A 20,549-nucleotide genomic window follows, 5' to 3' on the forward strand; every position below is an offset into this window, starting at 1 on the left:
ATTCTCTCATTTAAGCCCTACAACAATCTTGAGAGACAGGGGCTATTATTGTCCTATGTTCAGGTGATTGAGAAAGGGGAAAAATGACTTCTCTGAGGTCATGCAGTTTCAGCAAGGTTGAGGCAGGAATCAAACCCAGGTCTTCCTGACTCCAAGGCTACAACAAGCTCTTGGTAGGTACCTACTGTGTGACAGGCCCTGAAGATTCAAAGTACAAATTAGTCCCTACTGTGTGGAGCTCCAGGGGTTTATTCACACACCACAGTGAACTTTCCTTTGTAAGGGGTAGCTCATGAGAAACCCCATCAGATCCTCTCTGTTTGTTCTTGTGAGACATGTTGGGTGGAAGAGAGGAAGGTTTCATTCATACAATAAGTATTTATTAAGTGTCTACTGAGTGCAAAGCACTGTGCTGGGGACGGGGGTTACACAATCACAAATTGAAATGGCCGCTTATATTTGATTAAAGCAGAGTGGCACATGCACAATTAAGCCAATTCAGAAGCTCCACAGGAGAAAATCAAGGGGAAGTTAAGTGGCGCAGTGGATAAAGCTCTGGCCCTGGATTCAGGAGGACCTGAGTTAAAATCTGGCCCCAGACACTTGACACATACTAGCTGTGTAACCCTGGGCAAGTCACTTAACCCTCATTGCCCCACCAAAAAAAAAAAGATAAAAATAATAATAATAATAATAAGATGATGATGATGATCAAAGGATTTCCTTGCCAAGCTCTATGTGGTCACTGCCTGCTACTGGAAATCTGAATAACTCTTAAGTCAGTTACCCTTTCAGGACTTACCCCCTCCCTATTGTGCCCGTCTGAGCCCAATTGAATATTGACTTTTTTTTTTTTTTGCGGGGCAATGGGGGTTAAGTGACTTGCCCAGGGTCACACAGCTAGTAAGTGTTAAGTGTCTGAGGCCGGATTTGAACTCAGGTCCTCCTGAATCCAGGGCCAGTGCTTTATCCACTGTGCTACCTAGCCACCCCCTGAGCCCAATTGAATATTAATAATAAGCAGCGAAAGTCCGTCTGGTCCTTTAAGAGCCATTTCTCTTACAATTGCCCAACGAGGGAGGCAATGCAAGCAAGATTAGGGGATAATTAACAATATAATAATTTCCAGAAATCTCATTTAATCTTCACAACATCTGAGCAAGGTGGGTGCTATTATTATTCCCCATTTTACAGATGAGGGAACTGCGGCAGACAGAGGTGAAGTGACTTGTCCAGGGCCATGGGAGTTAGTGTCTGAGGTCAGATTCACCCTCAATGGACTTTGAGTCCAGGGCTGTCCCCATAAGCCTAAGGTCATACACCTGGAACCAGAAAGGAACCCACAGGTCATCCAGTCATTGTGTAGACCAGGGATGGACAAGGAAAGTCCCAGGGTTAGAAGCTGATAATTCTAGAAGCCGGGAGTGGGAAGGGGGCTAAGGGGGCAAAAGGCATGGGACGGCTGGGGCTCACCCTCAGTGTCTGTTTCAGGTGGACAGGTTTCTGTACGACATGCGACTCTCTGATGACACTCTGTTGGACATCATGACCCGTTTCAGAGCTGAGATGGAGAAAGGTCTGGGGAAGGACACCAACCCCACCTCATGTGTGAAGATGCTACCCACTTTTGTCAGGGCCATCCCGGACGGGTCAGGTGAGTGGTTCCCACGAGCCTTTGGGGAGGCCCACAAAGCTCCTTCAGGCCTGAGTTTTCACTCTCGGCCACCAGACTGGGGAATGGTAGGTGTAGACAGGGAAGCCAGTGGTTAGCCCCTGTCCACTCACCAACAACTTGTGGGGTAGGTTTTGTGGGATTTAGTACTTGCAGATGACCTTGGAAACCATTTTACCAAAACCTCCCATTGTACAGATCAGGAAACTGAGGTCCAGAGATAGTGATATGACTTACCCAAGGTTAGACAGCTAATAAGTGACTCATTGGGAATTTGAACTCAGGCTGCCAATTCCAAATCCAGTCTTCTTTGTGCAATACTATGTTGACTCTCAATGCTTAGCATATTGTTAAGTGCTTAATAACTGCCTTTTCCTTCCCTCCTTCCTTCCTTCCTTCCGTCCTTCCTTGGTGGCTACAGCTGGCCTGGTCTTCTCATTTTAAGTTGATTATTCTCTATTTACAAAGGATGAAACTGAGGCACAAAGATGATGATGATGATGATAAAAGCTAGCATTTGTAGAGTGCTTTAACGTCTGCAAAGAACTTTACAGCTATTCTTGGCAGCCCCAGGAGGTAGGTGCTATTATTACTCTCATTTTACAGATGGGGAAACTGAGGCACAAAAAGTTAAGTGACTTGCTCTGGATTACACAGAATAATTAGTGTCTGAGGCAAGATTTGATTTGGTTTTAAACTCAGTCGTTAATAGCTTTCAGTCCAAAAAAAGTCTTGTGAGTCCCTTCTCCCCAGTGTCCCCACAGCTCTCTAAGCCTATAAGTTACAGAGTCCAAGACCATCTGGGCCAGCAGAGGAAGCCCTCCCACCCCGCTCGCCTTGTCCAGATTCCTTCATTGATGGAATCACAAGGATGGTCAAAGACATAGAACAAGTGTCTAAGGGATGTAGAAGAGGCCTTGCCCCTGGAGCTCTTGAGAATGGACCAGTTAGGTGGGCTCTGCTTAGTTAGAGTGAATCATGGTCCTTGGGCCCGTGTAGCCTCCCCAAGAGAGGCATCCCCAGTAGAGGCATTCTGGTTCAGTAAGAAGAGCTAAGCTGAGAATCAATCAGAGGCCTTGAGTTCCAATCCTGACATTCTTACCTGTGTGACCTTAGGCAGGTATCTTCCTCTCTCTGGGTCTCAGTTTCTCCATCTATAAAATGAGGGATTTGAACTCAGTGATCTTTAGGGTTTTTTTTTAAACTCTAAATTTCTAAAGATATTCAGAAATATTGAAGGTATTACTCCATAAAAGGCATTCAAAACCACTACTACAGGGGGCAGCTAGGTGGCACAGCAGATAGAGCACTGGCCCTGGATTCAGGTGGACCTGAGTTCAAATCCAGACTCAGACACTTGACACTAGCTGTGTGACCTTAGGCAAGTCACTTAACCCTCATTGCCCCACAAAGGAGGGAAGGAAGGAAGGAAGGAAGGAAGGAAGGAAGGAAGGAAGGAAGAAAGAAAGAAAGAAAGAAAGAAAGAAAGAAAGAAAGAAAGAAAGAAAGAAAGAAAGAAAGAAAGAAAGAAAGAAAGAAAGAAAGAAAGGAAGGAAGGAAGGAAGGAAGGAAGGAAAGAAGGAAGGAAGGAAGGAAGGAAAGAAGGAAGGAAGAACAAAACCACCATTTCAGACTTCACCAATTTGTTTTGGGCTCTAGTATTCTAGTCTGTGAGCAAGCAGAGTATGACTGTGGATGGCTAAGATCGGTGCTGTGGTGTCAGTCAGTGAGATTTTATCAAGCACCTACTGTGTGCTGGGCACTGTGCCAAGGCTGGGCATACAAAGAAAGGCAAAAGGCAGTCCCTGCCCTCAAGGAGCTCACAGTCTAATGGGGGAGACAACATGCAGAGACTATGTACAAACAAGGTAAAGCAGGGACAGTCAATGGCAGGACAGCACTAGGGTTAGGGGGAAATATTCCTGTAGAAGGGGGGATTTCAGCTGGGGCCTGAAGGAAGCCAGGGAGGTCAGGAGGTAGAGATGAGGGGGGAGAGCATTCTGGGAATGGGAGGCAGCCAAAGAGAATGCCCAGGGCCCCAAGATGGAGGGTCTTGTTAGGAGCCAGCGTCTGGATCACAGAACCCTTTGGGGACGGGGGACAGGTGTAAGAAGACTGGTAGGGGAACAGGGCATGAAGGGCTTTAGAGGCTAAACAAAGGATTTTAGAGATGATCCTGGAGGTGGCACCACTGGGTGGGGGGGGTATGGGACATGGTCAGACCTGCACTTTAGGAAGATATGTTTGCAGGGGCCGCTTGGAGGCACTGCAGTGGATAGAGCACTGGCCCTGGAGTCAGGAGGACCTGAGTTCAAATCTGGATTCAGACACTTGACACTAGCTGGGTGACCCTGGGCAAGTCACTTAACCCCAATTGCCTCACCAAAAAAAAAAGAAGGCAGGAAGATACGTTTGCCAACTAAATGTAGGGTGGTTGGGAGTGGGGAGAGACTTGAGGCAGGCAGACCCCACCCCCAGCAGGTACTGCAGTCATCCAAGGGTGAGGTGATGAGGTCTGTACCAGGGTGGTGGCAGTATCACGAGAGAGAAGATTCAAGAGATGCTGCAAAAGTGAAGTCAATAAGTTTGGCGCCATTTTGGATGGGGGGGGGGGATGAGAGATGATAAGGAGTCCAGGTCGACTGGGAGGAGGGTGGTACCCTCTACAACAATGGGGAAGTTTGGAAGGTGGGAGGGTCTGGGGGGAAAGATGACATGTTTGGTTTGGGACATGTTGAGTTTGAGATGTCTGCAGGACATCCAGTTTGAAATGTCCAATAGGCAGGTAGAGATTCAGGACTGGAGGTCAGGAGAGAGATTTGCAAATCTTCACCATAGAGATTATAATCGAATCCATGGAAGTTGATGAGTTCACCAAGTGATGTAGTGTAGAGGGAGAAGAGAAGAGGACAAAGAAAAGAGCCGTGAAGGACACTTGGGACACTGAATTCCATTTCCTGCCCTGCTATTTACTGGCTGTAACCTTGGGCAAGTCAGCCTGTCCCTCAGTTTCCCCACATGTAAAATGAGTCATCTATACTAAGGTCTCTTTGAGCTTTAAATCTTTTGAGAGTAACCACACAGCCTGTATAGCTGAGGAGACTCAGAGGAAGAAGGGAGGTGACTGACCTATCTGAGGCTCTCAGCATCCCCACCCCAATGCCTGGATGAGCTCTGATCTCCTGAGTCATCCCGGGGCCAGGACTATGTCCTTCAGACTTCCGGCGCTGCTGCGGCCTCAGCCCTGCCCTGCAGATCAGCCCACACATGGGCTTTGGGAGCAAAGGTAAGGGGAAGTGTTTGTGGGCATGTGTGAAGGCAGCCAGGACCCCACCTGCCTCTTCTGGAAACTATCAGGGGCTGCTCTGCTCCCAGAGAGGCCTGAGAAGCCATCGAGAAGGCTGTGGAATGCCTCCTCCCCCACCCCCATTCAGTCAGCAGCCTCGTAAGAGAAAACACCAGAGTCTTACCCGTGTCTGACGTGCTCCTTTTAAAAAAAGTGTCTGTGAAAGTTCACACAAACTGCCACACTTGTCCTGGTGCCTCTGATTTCCCCTCTGTCCTCTGGGAATCAATTAGAAACCCTAATTCTGAGGGTCAGCCAGAACTCTGGACCTAAGTCATCTTTCTTCCTGTGACTGTATCCACTCAGGGCAGGAATTAATCATCTGACCCTCAGACACAGGAGGGTCAGAGATGGGGCTCTCTTGGAACTTAGAATGTAAGAGTGACAGGAGACCACAGGCAGAACTAAGAGACCATAGCAATTCATTCACTCATTCATTTATTCATTCATAAAACACTAAGTGCCTACCCTGTTCAAGGTCCCAAGCAGCGGCATAGTGCTACTGCTACAGAGCTGGCCTCAGGATACAGAAGACCTGGATTCAAGTCCCACTTGAACCTGTCTGTGTGACCCCGACAGGTCCCTTAATGGCTCAGTGTCCTCAGGCAACTCTCTATGATGAAATTAGAGAAAGGTGCATTGGTAGAAGGAGTTCCTTCACCGGGAGGACCCTATGCCAATGAAATCTCAGGTCATGCCCCCTTAGCTGAGGTTCAAAGGAGGAGAGAGAGCTTGGGAAAGGCCCTGTGAGAAATGGGATGCTTTCTAAGGGTAATGGTCAGAACCTCAGAGTAGAGTATGTCCAGGCTGAAATGACCGTTAAGGTCCTACATTTTCTTTTTCTTTCTTTCTTTCTTTTTTTTTTTTTTTTTTTTTGCGGGGCAATGGGGGTTAAGTGACTTGCCCAGGGTCTCACAGCTAGTCCAGTGTCTGAGGTCAGATTTGAACTCAGGTCCTCCTGAATCCAGGGCAGGTGCTTTATCCACTGAGCCATCTAGCTGCCCCAGGGTCCTACATTTTACAGATAAGGAAACAAAGTCCTAGAGAGGGGAAGTGACTCGCTCAAGGTCACACAGACAGGAAGCATCAGCTCAGGATTCAAGCCCAGGTCTCCAACCCCGAGGCCAACATTCTTTTTGCCGCAGTAAACAGCCCTTTGAATTCTTCATTTGGGACCAAAGCTGAGGGTCCTTCTGGTTCTGCTGCTCAGGACTGGGTGTGGAGACAGAAGGATTCTTGGCTCCAGGGGTCAATCAGCCTTCGCCCTCCGGGCATGTCCAGCTGGACAGATCCCAGTCTGAGGCTTCTGCTTGCCTCCCTGGCTGAGAAGTGATTAACAGAGCTAACTGTGCGAGAGAGCAGCATCTTTCCCATCTTCCCTGTCCCAGGAGCTCAGCACCACTTGAAGCATGGAGAATTACCGCATGTCTCATTTCCTCCTGCCCTTTGAATCGCCCTGAGCTGGGGGTGATTGGCAGCGGGAGAACGGAGGATGTTGTAGAAGCAGGAGTCAGAGGACCATTGTCCAAATCCTAGCTCTGCCCCTTTGTGTGACCTTGGGGGAGCGATTTCCCTTATTTCTTCATCTATGAAATGAAGGGATCGGACTCCATGGCTCCTGAGGTCCTTTCCAGCTCTAGTTGGATTGAGGGACATGTAGTTCTCCTCCTCCTCCTCTTCCTCCTCCTTTTTGTTTGCGGGGCAATGAAGGTTAAGTGACTTGCCTAGGGTCACGCAGCTAGTGTCAAGAGTCTGAGGCTGGATTTGAACTCAGGTCCTCCCGAATCCAGGGCCGGTGCTTTATCCACTGCACCACCTAGCTGCCCTCGAGCGCCAAGTCTTCTTGACAGCCGGAGGCCGGGGTAACAGACTGAGAACGTCGCCACCCATGAAGTTATCTGAGTTCTTTTATGTGACTTGCCCACCCTGGTCATCCGGCTGGCGTAGTCCGGTGTTCTTCCCGCTAAATCCTGATGACTAACATTTACCTATGGTTTTCAGGTTTGCAAATCCCTTTACATGAGTGATCTCATAGGAACCTTACAAAAACCCTCTGATGCGCTACTTATTATAGTCCCATTGTCTAGATGGAAAAACCGAGGCTCAGACCGACAGCCTGGCGTGACCGAAGGCAGGGAATTAACTAACTGCAACCTCTGACACCCGCTCCCGGTGTGAGCGAGCGCTTGCCTGGTCCAGCCTCTCTCGGGCCCCTCCCGGCTATGCCGGACCCAAGGATCCAAGGAGGCTTTCCCCCCGTCTTTTGCAGAGAAGGGGGAGTTCCTTGCTCTGGATCTTGGCGGTTCCAAGTTCCGTGTCCTGACAGTTCAAGTATCTGAGGAAGGCAAACCGAACGTTCACATGGAGAGTCAGTTCTACCCGACGCCCATGGAGATCATCCGCGGCAATGCTTCCGAGGTCCGCGGGTGGACGGGTGGGGGGAGGGCTGGGACCGTGCCCAGGGCCCCGCCCAGCCTTCACCTCCTTGGCCTCTTCTCCCCACCAGCTCTTCGACTACGTAGCTGACTGTGTGGCCGATTTCATGAAGACCCGGAACATAGAACACAAGAAATTGCCCCTCGGGCTGACGTTTTCCTTCCCCTGTCAGCAGCGTAAATTAGAAGAGGTACGTGCCCTCCCCGCCCCCGCTTGGTGCTTTCTTGTTCTCTTCTGAACTCAAGACTGGAACACCGCAGCGGGAACAGACTCTGGAGTCTGGCGACCCTGATCTGAGGCAGCTAGGGCAGGCATCCTTGAGGATTTCGCTGGTGTAAGAATTCCCAGGGGAGGAAATCCCTCTGCTGATGCAGTTTGTCACTTTCTCTGAAACTTGGAGTCTCTCAGAGATTTGCCTGGGACACTGGAAAGTTAAGGGACTGAGGCAGCTAGGTGGCTCAGTGGATAGAGCACTGGCCCTGGATTCAGGAGGATATGAGTTCAAATCCGACCTCAGACACTTGACACTTACTAGCTGTGTGACCCTGGGCAAGTCACTTAACCCTCATTGCTCAGAAAGAAAGAAAGAAAGAAAAAAGAAAGTTAAGGGACTTATCCAGGGTCATTCATCCAGGATGGAGCAGTGGCAGGTCTTCCTGAATTGAAGGTTTGTCCACTAAGTCACATTGTTCCACTTTACAGAGAGGGAAACAGAACAGCAAAGGCATGGTGGCTGGGCCCAGGTCCCACTGCTAGGGAGTGAGGGATCCAGGCTGGGGATGGGGGTCTCTGCATTCCCAGGCCTGTACTTGTCTCCTATCCCTTGACCCTTCAGAAGAGAGTCCTAAAGGTGGCTAAAGAATGAGGAAAGAGCTCTAGAGATGGGGTGAAAGGAGGACCACTGGGTGTGAGAAAGAGGAGGCCAACCCCATTTTAAGGCTTTGTTCAGTTGTGAAATTCCCAGGTACTTTGACAGGGTCTTTCCATAGGGAATCCTGCTTTCATGGACTAAGAAATTTAAGGTTCGGGGAGTTCAGGATACAGATGTGGTGAGCGTCCTGACCAAAGCCCTGAAAAGACATAAGGTAAGGCTCTTGTACCATTCTGGAGATGTGCGTGTGTGTGTGTGTGCGTGTGTGTGTATGTGTGTGTACATGTGTTTGCACGTGCATGTGTGCATGCACACATGTGAACACACCCCTCAGTGCCCAGACAGGCTTTCAGAATAGAGATTCAGAACTCAAAGTAGGTTTTGATGCCTTTGTCTACTTTCCTTTAGGATTTAAAGCCACCTTTCTCCCTTTTTTATTTTTTGCTTTAAATAGAATTTTATTTTCCAAATATATATGTAAAAACAAATTTTAACATCAAATTTTTAAAACTTTGTGTTCCACTCTTTCTGATTACCATCTCTTGCCTTCTAGGAACTAATCTTATTTCTTTTCCAAACATTCTCATGGTCCCAAAGCTTTGAGTATGAGTGTATGTTTGGGATCCATAGGGATCAAAGTTCCTAGTGTAGAATAATTCCTTCTATGAAGATGCTCACAAATAGGCACAGATGCCTGGGACCATTCCTGATTCTCAAAGTCCATGTGTTATTCTGTAACAAGGAATTTTTGCACCCTGGATGAGGGTTATGAAAGGCAACCCTGGTGGTGGGATGAGGAATAGAGACCCTGGAATGTGAGGCCGGTGTGGGGAGGCTACCATAGTGGGAGAGCCTGCACAGAACCCCATGGGAAGAGATAGGTCTCAGGACACTGACATGATGTCATTGCTGTAAAGATTAATAAATTGGCTGGAGGACCATTTGTCTAGACACCATCCCATGGGAAAGAGAAATAGACTTTTTGAAATCAGTCTAAGAGTAATACTGGAGAGGCAGAGTTTGATTCTGGCTAACTAGGTATTCAGTTATATTGTTTCTATTCTGCCAAAGGACTGCAAGCACTGTCAATGCCCTCTAAATTCAGGGCCCTACATCAAAGCTCCAACCACCCTACCCTAGTTATTCTAGTAGGTACTTCCAATAGGTACTTCTTGTAGAAACCCCTCAGCTTCCAAGTAGAAAGGGATTTTGTTAGAAGCATCCTAAGGTCCCTATTTGAGTAACTGAGATGCTTGATGTTCTGCTCAAGCTTTGCTATCTGATTGTCCAGGAAGCTACATCCAAAGACCTTGGCTGCCCCCTGACACATGATCTTTTACCACTTTTAGGCCTTTATCACAGTTAAGAAGTGGGTGGTTCCTTAGACTTCCAATAAGACAGAGAAAGCCATGAATGATGCTTGTCTCAAGCGGTGGTGGATCCTGCTTCTCTCCGTTGGTCAAAGAGGAGACCATGTCTCTTTGTAGGAAGGAAAGTGTGTTGTAAAACTAGGCTCACTCCCCCTCTCTAACAGGTAACCTGACTTTTGCCCCTTTAGGATATTGACGTGGACGTCCTGGCCTTGGTCAATGACACGGTGGCGACTATGATGACTTGCGCCTATGATGACCCGCACTGTGAAGTGGGAGTCATTATTGGTAATTTCTCTTGAAACATGTTTTGGGGTCAGGATGAGCAACAAGTAGACAATCCAGCTGACCATAAATGTTTCGGTTTCAGCTGTGGAAAGTCTCAGTGCTTGGGCCTTCAAGGGGAGGGAAGCAGCATGGGCTGAATTAAGAAGGAAAAGATCATAAAGAGGTGGTTGTGAGCATGGACAACTGGAATAAATGGGGAGGAGGAGAAGGGGTTTCTGGGAGAAGGGAATTGTGGGTCAGATGTTGCCTAAGGACCACTGAACTCAGTGCAAATGATTTTATTAAGCACCTCCTATGTGCAAGGCACTGTGGTAGTGACTGGGAACAGAATGATGAAAAAAGTCTTCTCAGTGATGTACTGTAGGCAATAAGATCTGGGGGTCTTAGTGAGCCTTAAATGCAGACGGAGTTAACAGGGATCTACAGTGGCCCAAAAAGCTGATGGGATCTCAGGCTACTCTGAGGAGCATTGCTTCTTGGAATCCAGAGGTGTAGTCCTGTTGTGTTCTGCTAATGAAATCTCAGGCTGCAGAAAGAGAGAAGTGGGGAAAGGGGCAGGGCCCCACTTTTCTCGGCCCTGGCCAGATGACATCCGGGCTTTTGTGTTCGGTTCTGGCCATTACAAAGTCAAGAAAAACATCAATAAACTGGAGAGACTCCCAAGGGGAGTAGCTAGGGTGGGGAGGGCTTGGATTCTGGGCCACAGGGGGATAAATGGAAGCTGGGCCCATTAGGCCTGAAGAAAAGAAGACAGAATGGACCGTTCCAGCTGTCTCTGCTGTCTTGGGGAGGAGGGGTTCAGTGTGTTTTCTGGCCTCAGGACAGGACGAGGAGCAATGGGGAATGGAGGTGAATATAGACCTGTGCCCCAGTGTGGACTGGGCTGCTTCGATTGATGGGTTCCCTCATTGGAGACATACAGCCAGAGGCTGGAGGATCATTTGTTGCATTGTAGAGAGGATTTTTTTTTTTTTTTTTAGTGAGGCAATTGGGGTTAAGTGACTTGCCCAGGGCCACACAGCTAGTAAGCGTTAAGTGTCTGAGGCCGGATTTGAACTCGGGTACTCCTCACTCCAGGGCCGGTACTCTATTCACTGCGCCATGTAGCTGCCCCGAGGATTTTTTTTTTTTCAAGTATGCGTTGGACTAGAGTAGAGGGCTGGGGGATGTTCCCTTCCAACTCTGATTCTGAGTAAAAAAGCTATAGTACTAACAATAGCAGTGAGCATTTCTGTGGCGCCATAGTGAAGAGAGAGAATAGACTCCTGGAATTCAAATCTGGCCTCAGATACTTCCTAGCTGTGTGAGCCTGGGCAAGTCATTTTACCCTGTTTGCCTCAGTTTCCTCATCTGTAAAATGAGCTGGAGGAGGAAATGGCAAAACACTCCAGGATCTTTGCCAAGAAAACCCCACATGGGGTCATGGAGAGTAGGACACAACTAAAAATGGCTGAACGACAACAAAGCACTTTAATGGTTGCAAAGCTTTTTACATACATTATCTCATTTGATCGTTAGCAATTTTAAACCAATGAGGAAAAGGGGCTTTGGTTGCTAGATTCCTCATGCTCCCTTCTCAATCTAAGTCTTTATCACTGCTAAAAAAGAAAGAAAGAAAGAAAGAAAGAAAGAAAGAAAGAAAGAAAGAAAGAAAGAAAGAAAGAAAGAAAGAAAGAAAGAAAGAAAAAGAAAGAGAGAAAGAAAAGAAAGAAAAGAAGAAAAAGGTTTATCCTTAAACCTTTACCTTCTTATAGCCAGAGGATCTACTCTGGGAAATATTTATTAGCTGATGTGACTTTATTTTTTTAAAAGAATTTTAATCTTATTTTTCTCAATGATATGTAAAAACAATGTTTAGCATTCATTTTTTCTTTTTTTGGTGAGGCAATTGGGGTTAAGTGACTTGCCCAGGGTCACACAGCTAGTAAGTGTTAAGTGTCTGAGGCTGGATTTGAACTCAGGTCCTCCTGACTCCAGGGCCGGTGCTCTATCCACTGCGCCACCTAGCTGTCCCCTAGCATTCATTTTTAATAATTTTTGAGTTCCAAATTCCTTCCCTCCCCTCCCCCTTCCTTAAGAAGGCAAGCACTTTGATATAGGCTCTACATGTGCGGTCATACAAAACATATTTCCATATTAGCCATTTTGCAAAAGGAAACACACATACCCCCCTCACACCCACAAAACAAGAAAAAATAAAGTAAAAAAAGTATGCTTCTATCTGCATTCAGACTTCTGTCATTTCTCTCTCTAAAGGTGGATTTCATTTTTTGTTAAGTCCTTTGGAATAGTCTCATATCATATTCCTGAGAATAGTCATCATTTGTGGTTGATCATCATACACTATTGCTATTTCTATGTACAATATTCTCCTGGTTCTGTTCACTTCACTTTGCATCAGTTCATATGTCTTCCCATGTTTTTCTGAAACCATCCTGCTCAATCATTTCTTATACCACAATGGTATTCCATACCATTGGATGGAATTGATGAGCAGCCCTTCAATTTCCAATTCTTTGTCACCACAAAAAGAGCTGCTATATTTTTGTACATATAGGACATTTTCCTTTTTCTTTCATCTCTTTGGGAGTCAGATCTAGTGTTGGTATTGCTGAATCAAAGGGTATATATGGACTGTTTTATAGTTCTTTGGACATAATTCCAAATTGTTCTCCAAACTTGTTGGACCAGTTCACAACTCCACCAGCAGTGTATTAGCATCCCAGTTTTTCCACATCTTCTCCAACATTTGTCTTTTTTCTTTTTTGTCATATTAGCCAATCTGATAGGTGTGAGGTAGTACCTCAGAGCTGGTTTAAGGTGCATTTCTCTAATCAATGGTGATTTGGAGCATTTTTTCATATGATTGTAAATAGCTTTGAGTTCTTCCGAAAACTGCCTGTTCATATCCTTTTACCGTATATCAATTGGAGAATGACTTGTATTCTCATAAATTTGATTCATTTCTCTAAATATTTGACAAATGAGGTCTTTATCAGAGAAACTTGCTGTAAAAATTTCCCTCAGTTTCCTGCTTTCCTTCTAATCTTGGCTACATTGGTTTTTTTTTTTTTTTGTGCAAACCCTTTTTAATTTAATATAATCAAAATGATCCATTTTATATTCCATAATGCTCTCTATTTCTTCTTTGCTCATAAACTCTTCCTTTATCCACAGTTCTGACAGGTACATTTTTCCATGCTTCTCTAATTTGCTTATGTCCTTCATGTCTAACTCATGTGTTCATTTTGACCTTATCTTGGCATGAGGTGTGAGATGTTGGTCTGTACCTAGTTTCTGCCGAACTTCTTTCCAATTTTTCGAGCAATTTTTGTCAAATAGTGATTTGTTGTCCGCAAATCTTGGATTTTTGGGTTTGCCAAACACTAGATCACTATGGTCATTTACTACTATGTCTTATGTATTCAATCTACTCCACCGATCCACCATTCTATTTCTTAGCCAGCACCAGACTGTTTAAATGATTACCACTTTGTAATATAGTTGCAGATCTGGTAAAGCTGGGCCACTTTCCTTCACATTTTTTTTTCATTGATTCTTTTGATATTCTTGACCTTTTCTTCCAGATGAATTTTATTATTTTTCCTAGTTATATAAAATAAAATTTGGGTATGATGTGACTTGATTCCATCACAACCTCCAGGAACAACAAGTAAACTCTCTACAGAGAAAAGTAGCTAATTGGAGTCAGTCAGGATCATGTCACAGAGCTGGGCAGAGAACACCCTAAAGGGGTCCTCGACGCTTGGTGGTCTTCCCCTTGCTTTGTGTAATCATCATCCGTTGTGTGTGTGTGACAATGCCTTTCTTTTTGACTTCCCTTTTAGGAACTGGTACCAATGCCTGTTACATGGAGGACATGAGCAACATTGACCTGGTGGAAGGGGATGAGGGCAGGATGTGCATCAACACTGAGTGGGGAGCCTTTGGGGACGACGGCTGCTTGGAGGACATACGGACCGACTTTGACAGGGAGATAGACTTGGGCTCCATCAATCCAGGGAAACAGCTGTGAGTGCTTTTCTGTCCTTCAAGCATTGGGATGGAGGCTGACTGTTTGTGCCTCTGTACTCTAGGTCTACAGGGGTTTTTGATGTCTGCTGGTGACGAGGTGACAAATAGAGGTTTGAAAGCTTAATAACATGGCTCCTTAATAACATGCCACTGCATCTTGCCCAGTGCCAAGCCCTCTCTGTCTCCCTTCCCTTCCTCTCTCTTCCCAATCCTATGGCCTCCATATTGGCCATTCCCCTGCCTCATGCTCTGGCCAGAGCTGACATTTCCCTGACCCTTTATAGTTTACAAAGCCCCTTACATATGCAATCTCATTGGATCCTTATAGGTAGGGGCTATACCTGTCCCCACTTTACCTGTAACCGGAGACTCAAGTCTGGACCTTTGCACAGCACTCTCATTGGCTTGAACCAGATGGGGAAACTGAAGCTTAGAGATATTCAGGGATTTGCCTGTGGTCTCACATTAGGACTTGGGAATAAGCTCCAGAAAGAGCCGGTTCAAAGGAGGAGCTAATAGCATGAGTGACTGTCAGTAGGGAAGTGAACTTGCTTGGGGCAGCTTGAAGGGCTTACTGAGGAAGGGGCTGTCCAAGGTCAAGGTCATCCCCGAAGGTAGATCATCTCTTTTTCCTTCCTGTTGAATCTCAGGTTTGAGAAGATGATCAGTGGCTTGTACATCGGGGAACTGGTCAGACTCATTCTTCTGAAAATGACCAAGGCTGGCCTCCTGTTCCGTGGCGAGAAATCTGCTGCTCTCTACACCAAGGGCAAGATCGAGACTCAGCACGTGGCCGCCATGGAGAAGTGAGATGCCCTCTAGCTTTGTTGTCCTCTTTAGCTCATTGTCCCTGTGCCCAGCTCTTCCCCATCTTCCCTGGCTTGGTAACTAACAATGTCGATTTCTTCTGGTGCTTTATCCACTGCGCCTCCTAGCTGCCCCCCCCCCCCGATTTCTTCTTCTTTTTTTTTTTTAAAGTATTTTATTATTTTCCAGTTACATGTAGAGATAGTTTTCAACATTTTTGTTTTTGTTTTTTTTGTTTTTGGCAGGGCAATGAGGGTTAAGTGACTTGCCCAGGGTCACACAGCTAGTAAGCGTCAAGTGTCTGAGGCTGGATTTGAACTCAGGTCCTCCTGAATCCAAGGCCAGTGCTCTATCCACTGCACCCCCCCCCCCCATTTCTTCTTAATGTGAGAGGCAGTCAGGTAGTTTAGCGCTTAGAATGCTGGACTTGGTATTAGGAAGACCTGAGTTCAAATCCAGCCTCAGATATTGTCTAGTTGTGTGACCCTGAGCAAGTCGCGGAACCTCTATTTGCCTCATTTTCTTCATGGGAGTAATAATAGCACTCTGAGATAATAATTGTAAAGCGCTTAGCACAGTGCCTGGCATATACTAAAGACTAGATAAATGTTAGCTAAAACAGGAGTGATAATAATAGCACCTACATCTTGGTGTTGTTGTGAGGTTAAAATGAGGTATTTGTGAAGTTCTTTGTAAGACCTTAAAGTTCTATATGAAAATGTTAGCTATTATTATTATTGCAAATAAATAATAATAATGTTATTATTACATTATTAATATAATGGTATTGTGTTAACAGTAATGACCATTATTATTATTATTGTTATTAATGCTATCTTAGGTGCTTCAGGGGATCACACAATGTTAGAAGTGCAGGGGACCTTAGCGACCATCTAATCCAATCTATTCATTTTGCAGAGGAGGAAATTGAGGTGCAGAGAAAGAGTGTCTTATTCAGGTCATTTGGGTCCTAAGTTTATAGAAGATGTAAAAGAAACTGACCCTGAAGAGGAAGTGACTTGACCACAGTCATGCAGCTAATAGTGACAAAGCTAGGGCTCAACGTCGGGTCCCCTGACTCCAGATGCAGCCTGTGTACGATGAAGCCTGGGTCAGCAGAAGGGGCTTTCTGCGTAGCTCCACTCCCTGAGTCTGCTCTCCTTTCCCTTTTCCTTCAGCCCTTCTTCCTCTTTCCCTGCTGCCCAGGTTAGCCTGAGGGTTCCCAGCCCTGGGCTCTTAATTTTGTCTTTTGTCCTGTGCTTAAGGACGTCCTTTGCTTTGAAAGATTTTGATTTTTTAATTATGAATTTAATAACAATCTCAACAGATATAATTTTTTAAAAAGACAAAATTCCCAAACAAATGCCCAAATCTGAATGATTTAATTGGGACTGAAGAAGAATTTAAACCAAACAATCTCTTCTAGGCCCTTCCCCCTCCTTTCCACCCTTGTCTTAGGAAATATTGTTGCTGTTTTTTTTTTAATGTAGTTAGTTGGGGTGTTTTCTTCTCTCTGCCTCACTTTATGTAAACCTTCCAGACGCCACACACACACACATCACTCTGAGCCTCAGTTTTCCTCATCTGTAAAATGAGAGAGTCGGGCAGCAAGGACTTCAGAGGCCATGGAATCCAACCCCCTCATTGAGAAAGGTTGCCCAGATCTTAGACCCTTCTTGAGCTGTTTTCTCCGTCACTCAACATGGGGGTTCCCAGTTTTTTCACTGTTATAAGTGAGCCTGCTTTCAATGTGAAGTTTGCAGAGAGGTCTTAATCCCCCCCTCTCATTAACATCCTTAGATCAGTATTCTAGAGGTAGAATCACTGAGCCAAGACATTTAATCACTTTGGTAATTCTTTTTTTGTTTGTTTGTTTTTTTGGTGAGGCAATTGGGGTTAAGTGACTTGCCCAGGGTCACACAAGTAGTAAGTGTCAAGTGTCTGAGGCTGAATTTGAACTCAGGTCCTCTTGACTCCAGGGCTGGTGCTCTATCCACTGTGCCACCTAGCTGCCCCATTTTTGGTAATTCTTACTGAAAACCTTGCCAGGTTACTTTCTGAAATAACTGTACCAATGGACAATTCCACCAACAATGTAACAGTGTGCCTATTCTCCAACTTGAATTTTGTCATTTAAAATTTTGGGGGCAGCTAGGTGGTGCAGTGGATAAATCACCAGCCCTGGATTCAGGAGGACCTGAGTTCAAATCTGGCCTCAGACACTTGACACTTACTAGCTGTGTGACCCTGGGCAAATCACTTAACCCTCATTGCTCCGAAAAAAATTTTTTTTAAATAAATAAATAAAATTTTTGCTGTCACTTTTGCAATTAAATACACGTTTCTATTTCCAATCATTTTTCCATTCAAAATATTTTCCTTTCCATATTAGCCATATAATTTCTTCTTTTTTAGATTAAAAAAATATATACTTTTATCATTGGCCCAATTTAAACATAGCATACGATCTGGAGCAAGGTGTAGCTCTAAGCTCATTAATGGGCTATGCTGCTTCCCAGAATTTCCAGGGATTTTTATTGAATAATCATTGGAGTCAGGTGCCCTGGTTTCAGGACCTGGCTCCCACACTTCCTATGAGTCTCACTTGGGCTGAGTCGCTACTTGTCTCCTGGCCTCAGTGTTCCTCACCTGAAAAACAAGAAATGGGACCGAATTTAGAGATGGATGTTAGAGGCCATCGAGTCCAACTTCCTTCATCTGACAGCCAGGGACAGGGAGGCTGAGGAATAGGTGACTAGTCTAGGGTCACACAGCTAGTAGGCATCCAAGGCAGGATCTGAACTGCAGATTTCCTGATTCCATGTCCAGAGCTCTACCCCCTGGGCCACCTAGGATAACAATAGCTCCCCACTTCCCTAGCACGGTCAGGTTTACAAAATCCTTCCCTCAGGGCGGCCCTGTGAGGTACATCTCCAAGTGTTACTATCCACATTGTATAGAGGGAACTGAGGCTCAGATAGTGAATTGCTTCTCCAAGGATACAGCCCAGCTAGTATCAGAGTAGTTCCCTGCCCCCTCCACTGCCAGGCCCCAGTGGAGCAGCAGGTGAATCCGGATGTCATTTGCTCTCTTGCTTCTTGGCCAGGTACAAGGAAGGCCTCCAGAACACCAGAGAGATCCTGATGGAGCTGGGCCTGGAGCCGTCGGAGGGGGACTGCGTGGCGGTCCAGCACGTGTGTACCATTGTCTCGTTCAGATCAGCTAATCTCTGCGCGGCAGCACTGGCCGCCATCCTGACCCGCCTGCGGGAGAACAAGAAGCTGGTCCGGCTCCGGACCACCGTGGGGATGGACGGCACCCTCTACAAGACCCACCCTCAGTAAGGGATGCCCCCTGGGGTCTCCCTCTCCCCCTCTAGGGGAGTGGATCCCCACCCACCCCCAGCCAGTGGGCAGGATACTGCTGCCTGCCAGCACTGTCTGTGCTGCTCAGCACCTGAGTACTGTAACCACTCTGGCCCTCTGTTTCTTCCTCTATAAAACGTGGAGAATGACATCTCAGGCTGCTTCTAGCCCTAAATCCTATGAAAAACTGCAGGTTCTGAATTGTTGTTCAGTTGTTGTCCCTACTGGTGTCATAGAATCATAGATCTATGACTGGAAAGACCCATATCTGGCCCAGCCCCTCTCATTTTACAGAGAAGGAAACTGAGGCCTGAGGTCATCCAAATAGTGGGATTTGAACCTGGGTCTTTTGGCTCCAGGGCTGGGCCAAAGTGAAGCATGCTTCAGGGAAGTGGAGACCCTTGAGAACCTTCTAGGGGAAGTGGGAGGAAGGACTCTGGCTGGTAGAGCCTTGGAAAGATGGGCTGTTGGCAGCAGGTGGGGGTGAGATGGGCCAGTGGGAAGAACTGTGGCTTGGGGTCAGGGGACGTTGGTTCAGAGTCCAGCTCTGTCATTTCCCAGCTGTGTCCCCTTGGCCGAGGCCCTTCCTGTCTGGGAAGCTCAGTTTTCTCATCTGGAACATGAGAGGCTTAGTCTTGATGCCTCCGAGGCCCTACGGGCTCTAAATCCTGATCTCGTGACCCTCCCTCTGTTCTTCCCCTGCAGGTACCCAAAGCGCCTACACAAAGTGGTGAGGAAGCTGGTCCCCAACTGTGATGTCCGCTTCCTCCTCTCGGAGAGTGGCAGCGCCAAGGGGGCGGCCATGGTGACCGCTGTGGCCGCCCGGGTACAGGCCCAGAGGAAGCAGATCGATGAGGTGCTGGCCATGTTCCAGCTGACGCGAGAACACCTGGTCAGCGTGAAGACCAAGATGAGGGCCGAGATGGACTACGGGCTGAAGAAGGAGACTCAGCCGCTGGCCACCGTGAAGATGCTGCCCACCTATGTTTGTGCCATGCCTGATGGCACAGGTACAGCACCCCCTTCCCCAAAGCGGGCAGCCTGGCCCCCAGCTCACATTTGCTGTATGACCTAGACGCAAATCTCTGTCCAGAGCCCCGTCCTATGGGACAATGGAGCTCAAAGGACACCCAGTCCAATCCACTCACTTTACAGAGAAGGCAACTGAAACCCGGAGAAGGGAGGGGACTTGCCCAAGGTCATATGCCTCTCTACTTTGGGTGCAGATACATGGCCCAAGGCTGGGCAGGCTTGCAAGGGTTGGGATCAGCTCTTTGGAGGGAGTCCCTCCAATGGCTAAAATCACAGATCCACCCAAACATTATTATACTATAAAATAATCCTTTATGTAGAGGCAGCCAGGTGGCACAGTAGATAGAGCCCTGGGCCTGGAGTCAGGAAGACCTGAGTTCAAATCTCACCGAAGACACTTACTAGCTGAGTGACCCTGGGCAAGTCACTTAACCCCTATCTGCCTCAGTTCCTCATCTGTACAATGGGACAAGCTGGAGAAGAAAATGGCATCTTTTCCAAGAAAACCCCATGGACAAAAGTCCAGAGTTGGACGTGACTGAACAATAACACTCCTTTACATTCTTATTTACTCTTCCAAAACAAATAGGAATGGACAAAGAATGAAACAAAATATGAGCTGAATCTCCAAACAAAGCCTTTGGTGACCACAAAAAAAGAGTATTATAACATTCAGTGTAAACAGAATGAAAACATGAAATCTTGTCTTGTTCCCCCTCTGACTCTCCAAGGTCCTCAGTCTCTTTGGCCATGTGTATCCTCTTCTCAGGCTGTTGCTCTCACTTTGTGTCTGTGTAAGGCAGGGATTTTTAATCCTTTTTGTGCCGTGAGACTACCCTGTCCCCACAGTCAGATGGGCCCTTCTCAGACCCAACAATGACATTCTTCACATGCGCTAATTTTTTAGGGTACCTAATGATGATAGCTAGCGTTTATGTGGCACTTTAAGGTTTGCAAAGTGCTTCACCGATATTATTTCATGTGATCCTCTCAACAACCCTGGGAGGCAGGTGCGTTATTCTCCCCATTTTATAGAAGAGAAAACGAAGGCAGGCGGCATTTCTGTGATTTGCCTAGGGTTACACAACCAGTATGTGTCTGAGGCTGGATTTGAACTCAGATCTGCCTGGATTCAGACCCAGTGCTCTATCCACTGTACCACCCTGTGCCTAAGTATAAAACGCATTTTTTTAGTGAGTGAAAACATGCTTACTAAGTCTCTCACACTACGCTTGGTACTGGAAATACCAGTACCAATACTCCTGCCCTCAATGTGCTGATAGTTTAATGGGGGTGACAGCACACATGGGGCAGGGGGGGGGGGCCA

At 46.6% G+C, this 20,549-nt stretch overlaps 1 protein-coding gene across 1 annotated transcript in view; it reads left to right on the forward strand.

Annotated features, from left to right (window-relative positions):
- HKDC1 (hexokinase domain containing 1) overlaps positions 1-20,549 on the forward strand; it is a 40,458-nt gene that overhangs the window by 4,778 nt on the left and 15,131 nt on the right. The window contains exons 2-10 of the mRNA XM_043985026.1: positions 1,492-1,654; positions 7,288-7,436; positions 7,525-7,644; positions 8,444-8,539; positions 9,884-9,983; positions 13,832-14,015; positions 14,669-14,824; positions 17,932-18,165; positions 18,896-19,200. Of these exons, the coding sequence (XP_043840961.1) occupies positions 1,492-1,654; positions 7,288-7,436; positions 7,525-7,644; positions 8,444-8,539; positions 9,884-9,983; positions 13,832-14,015; positions 14,669-14,824; positions 17,932-18,165; positions 18,896-19,200 (1,507 nt within the window). The remainder of the gene's footprint in view (positions 1-1,491; positions 1,655-7,287; positions 7,437-7,524; positions 7,645-8,443; positions 8,540-9,883; positions 9,984-13,831; positions 14,016-14,668; positions 14,825-17,931; positions 18,166-18,895; positions 19,201-20,549) is intronic.

This window comes from Dromiciops gliroides, chromosome 2, assembly GCF_019393635.1.
Source record: "Dromiciops gliroides isolate mDroGli1 chromosome 2, mDroGli1.pri, whole genome shotgun sequence".
Classification (NCBI taxonomy): domain Eukaryota; kingdom Metazoa; phylum Chordata; class Mammalia; order Microbiotheria; family Microbiotheriidae; genus Dromiciops; species Dromiciops gliroides.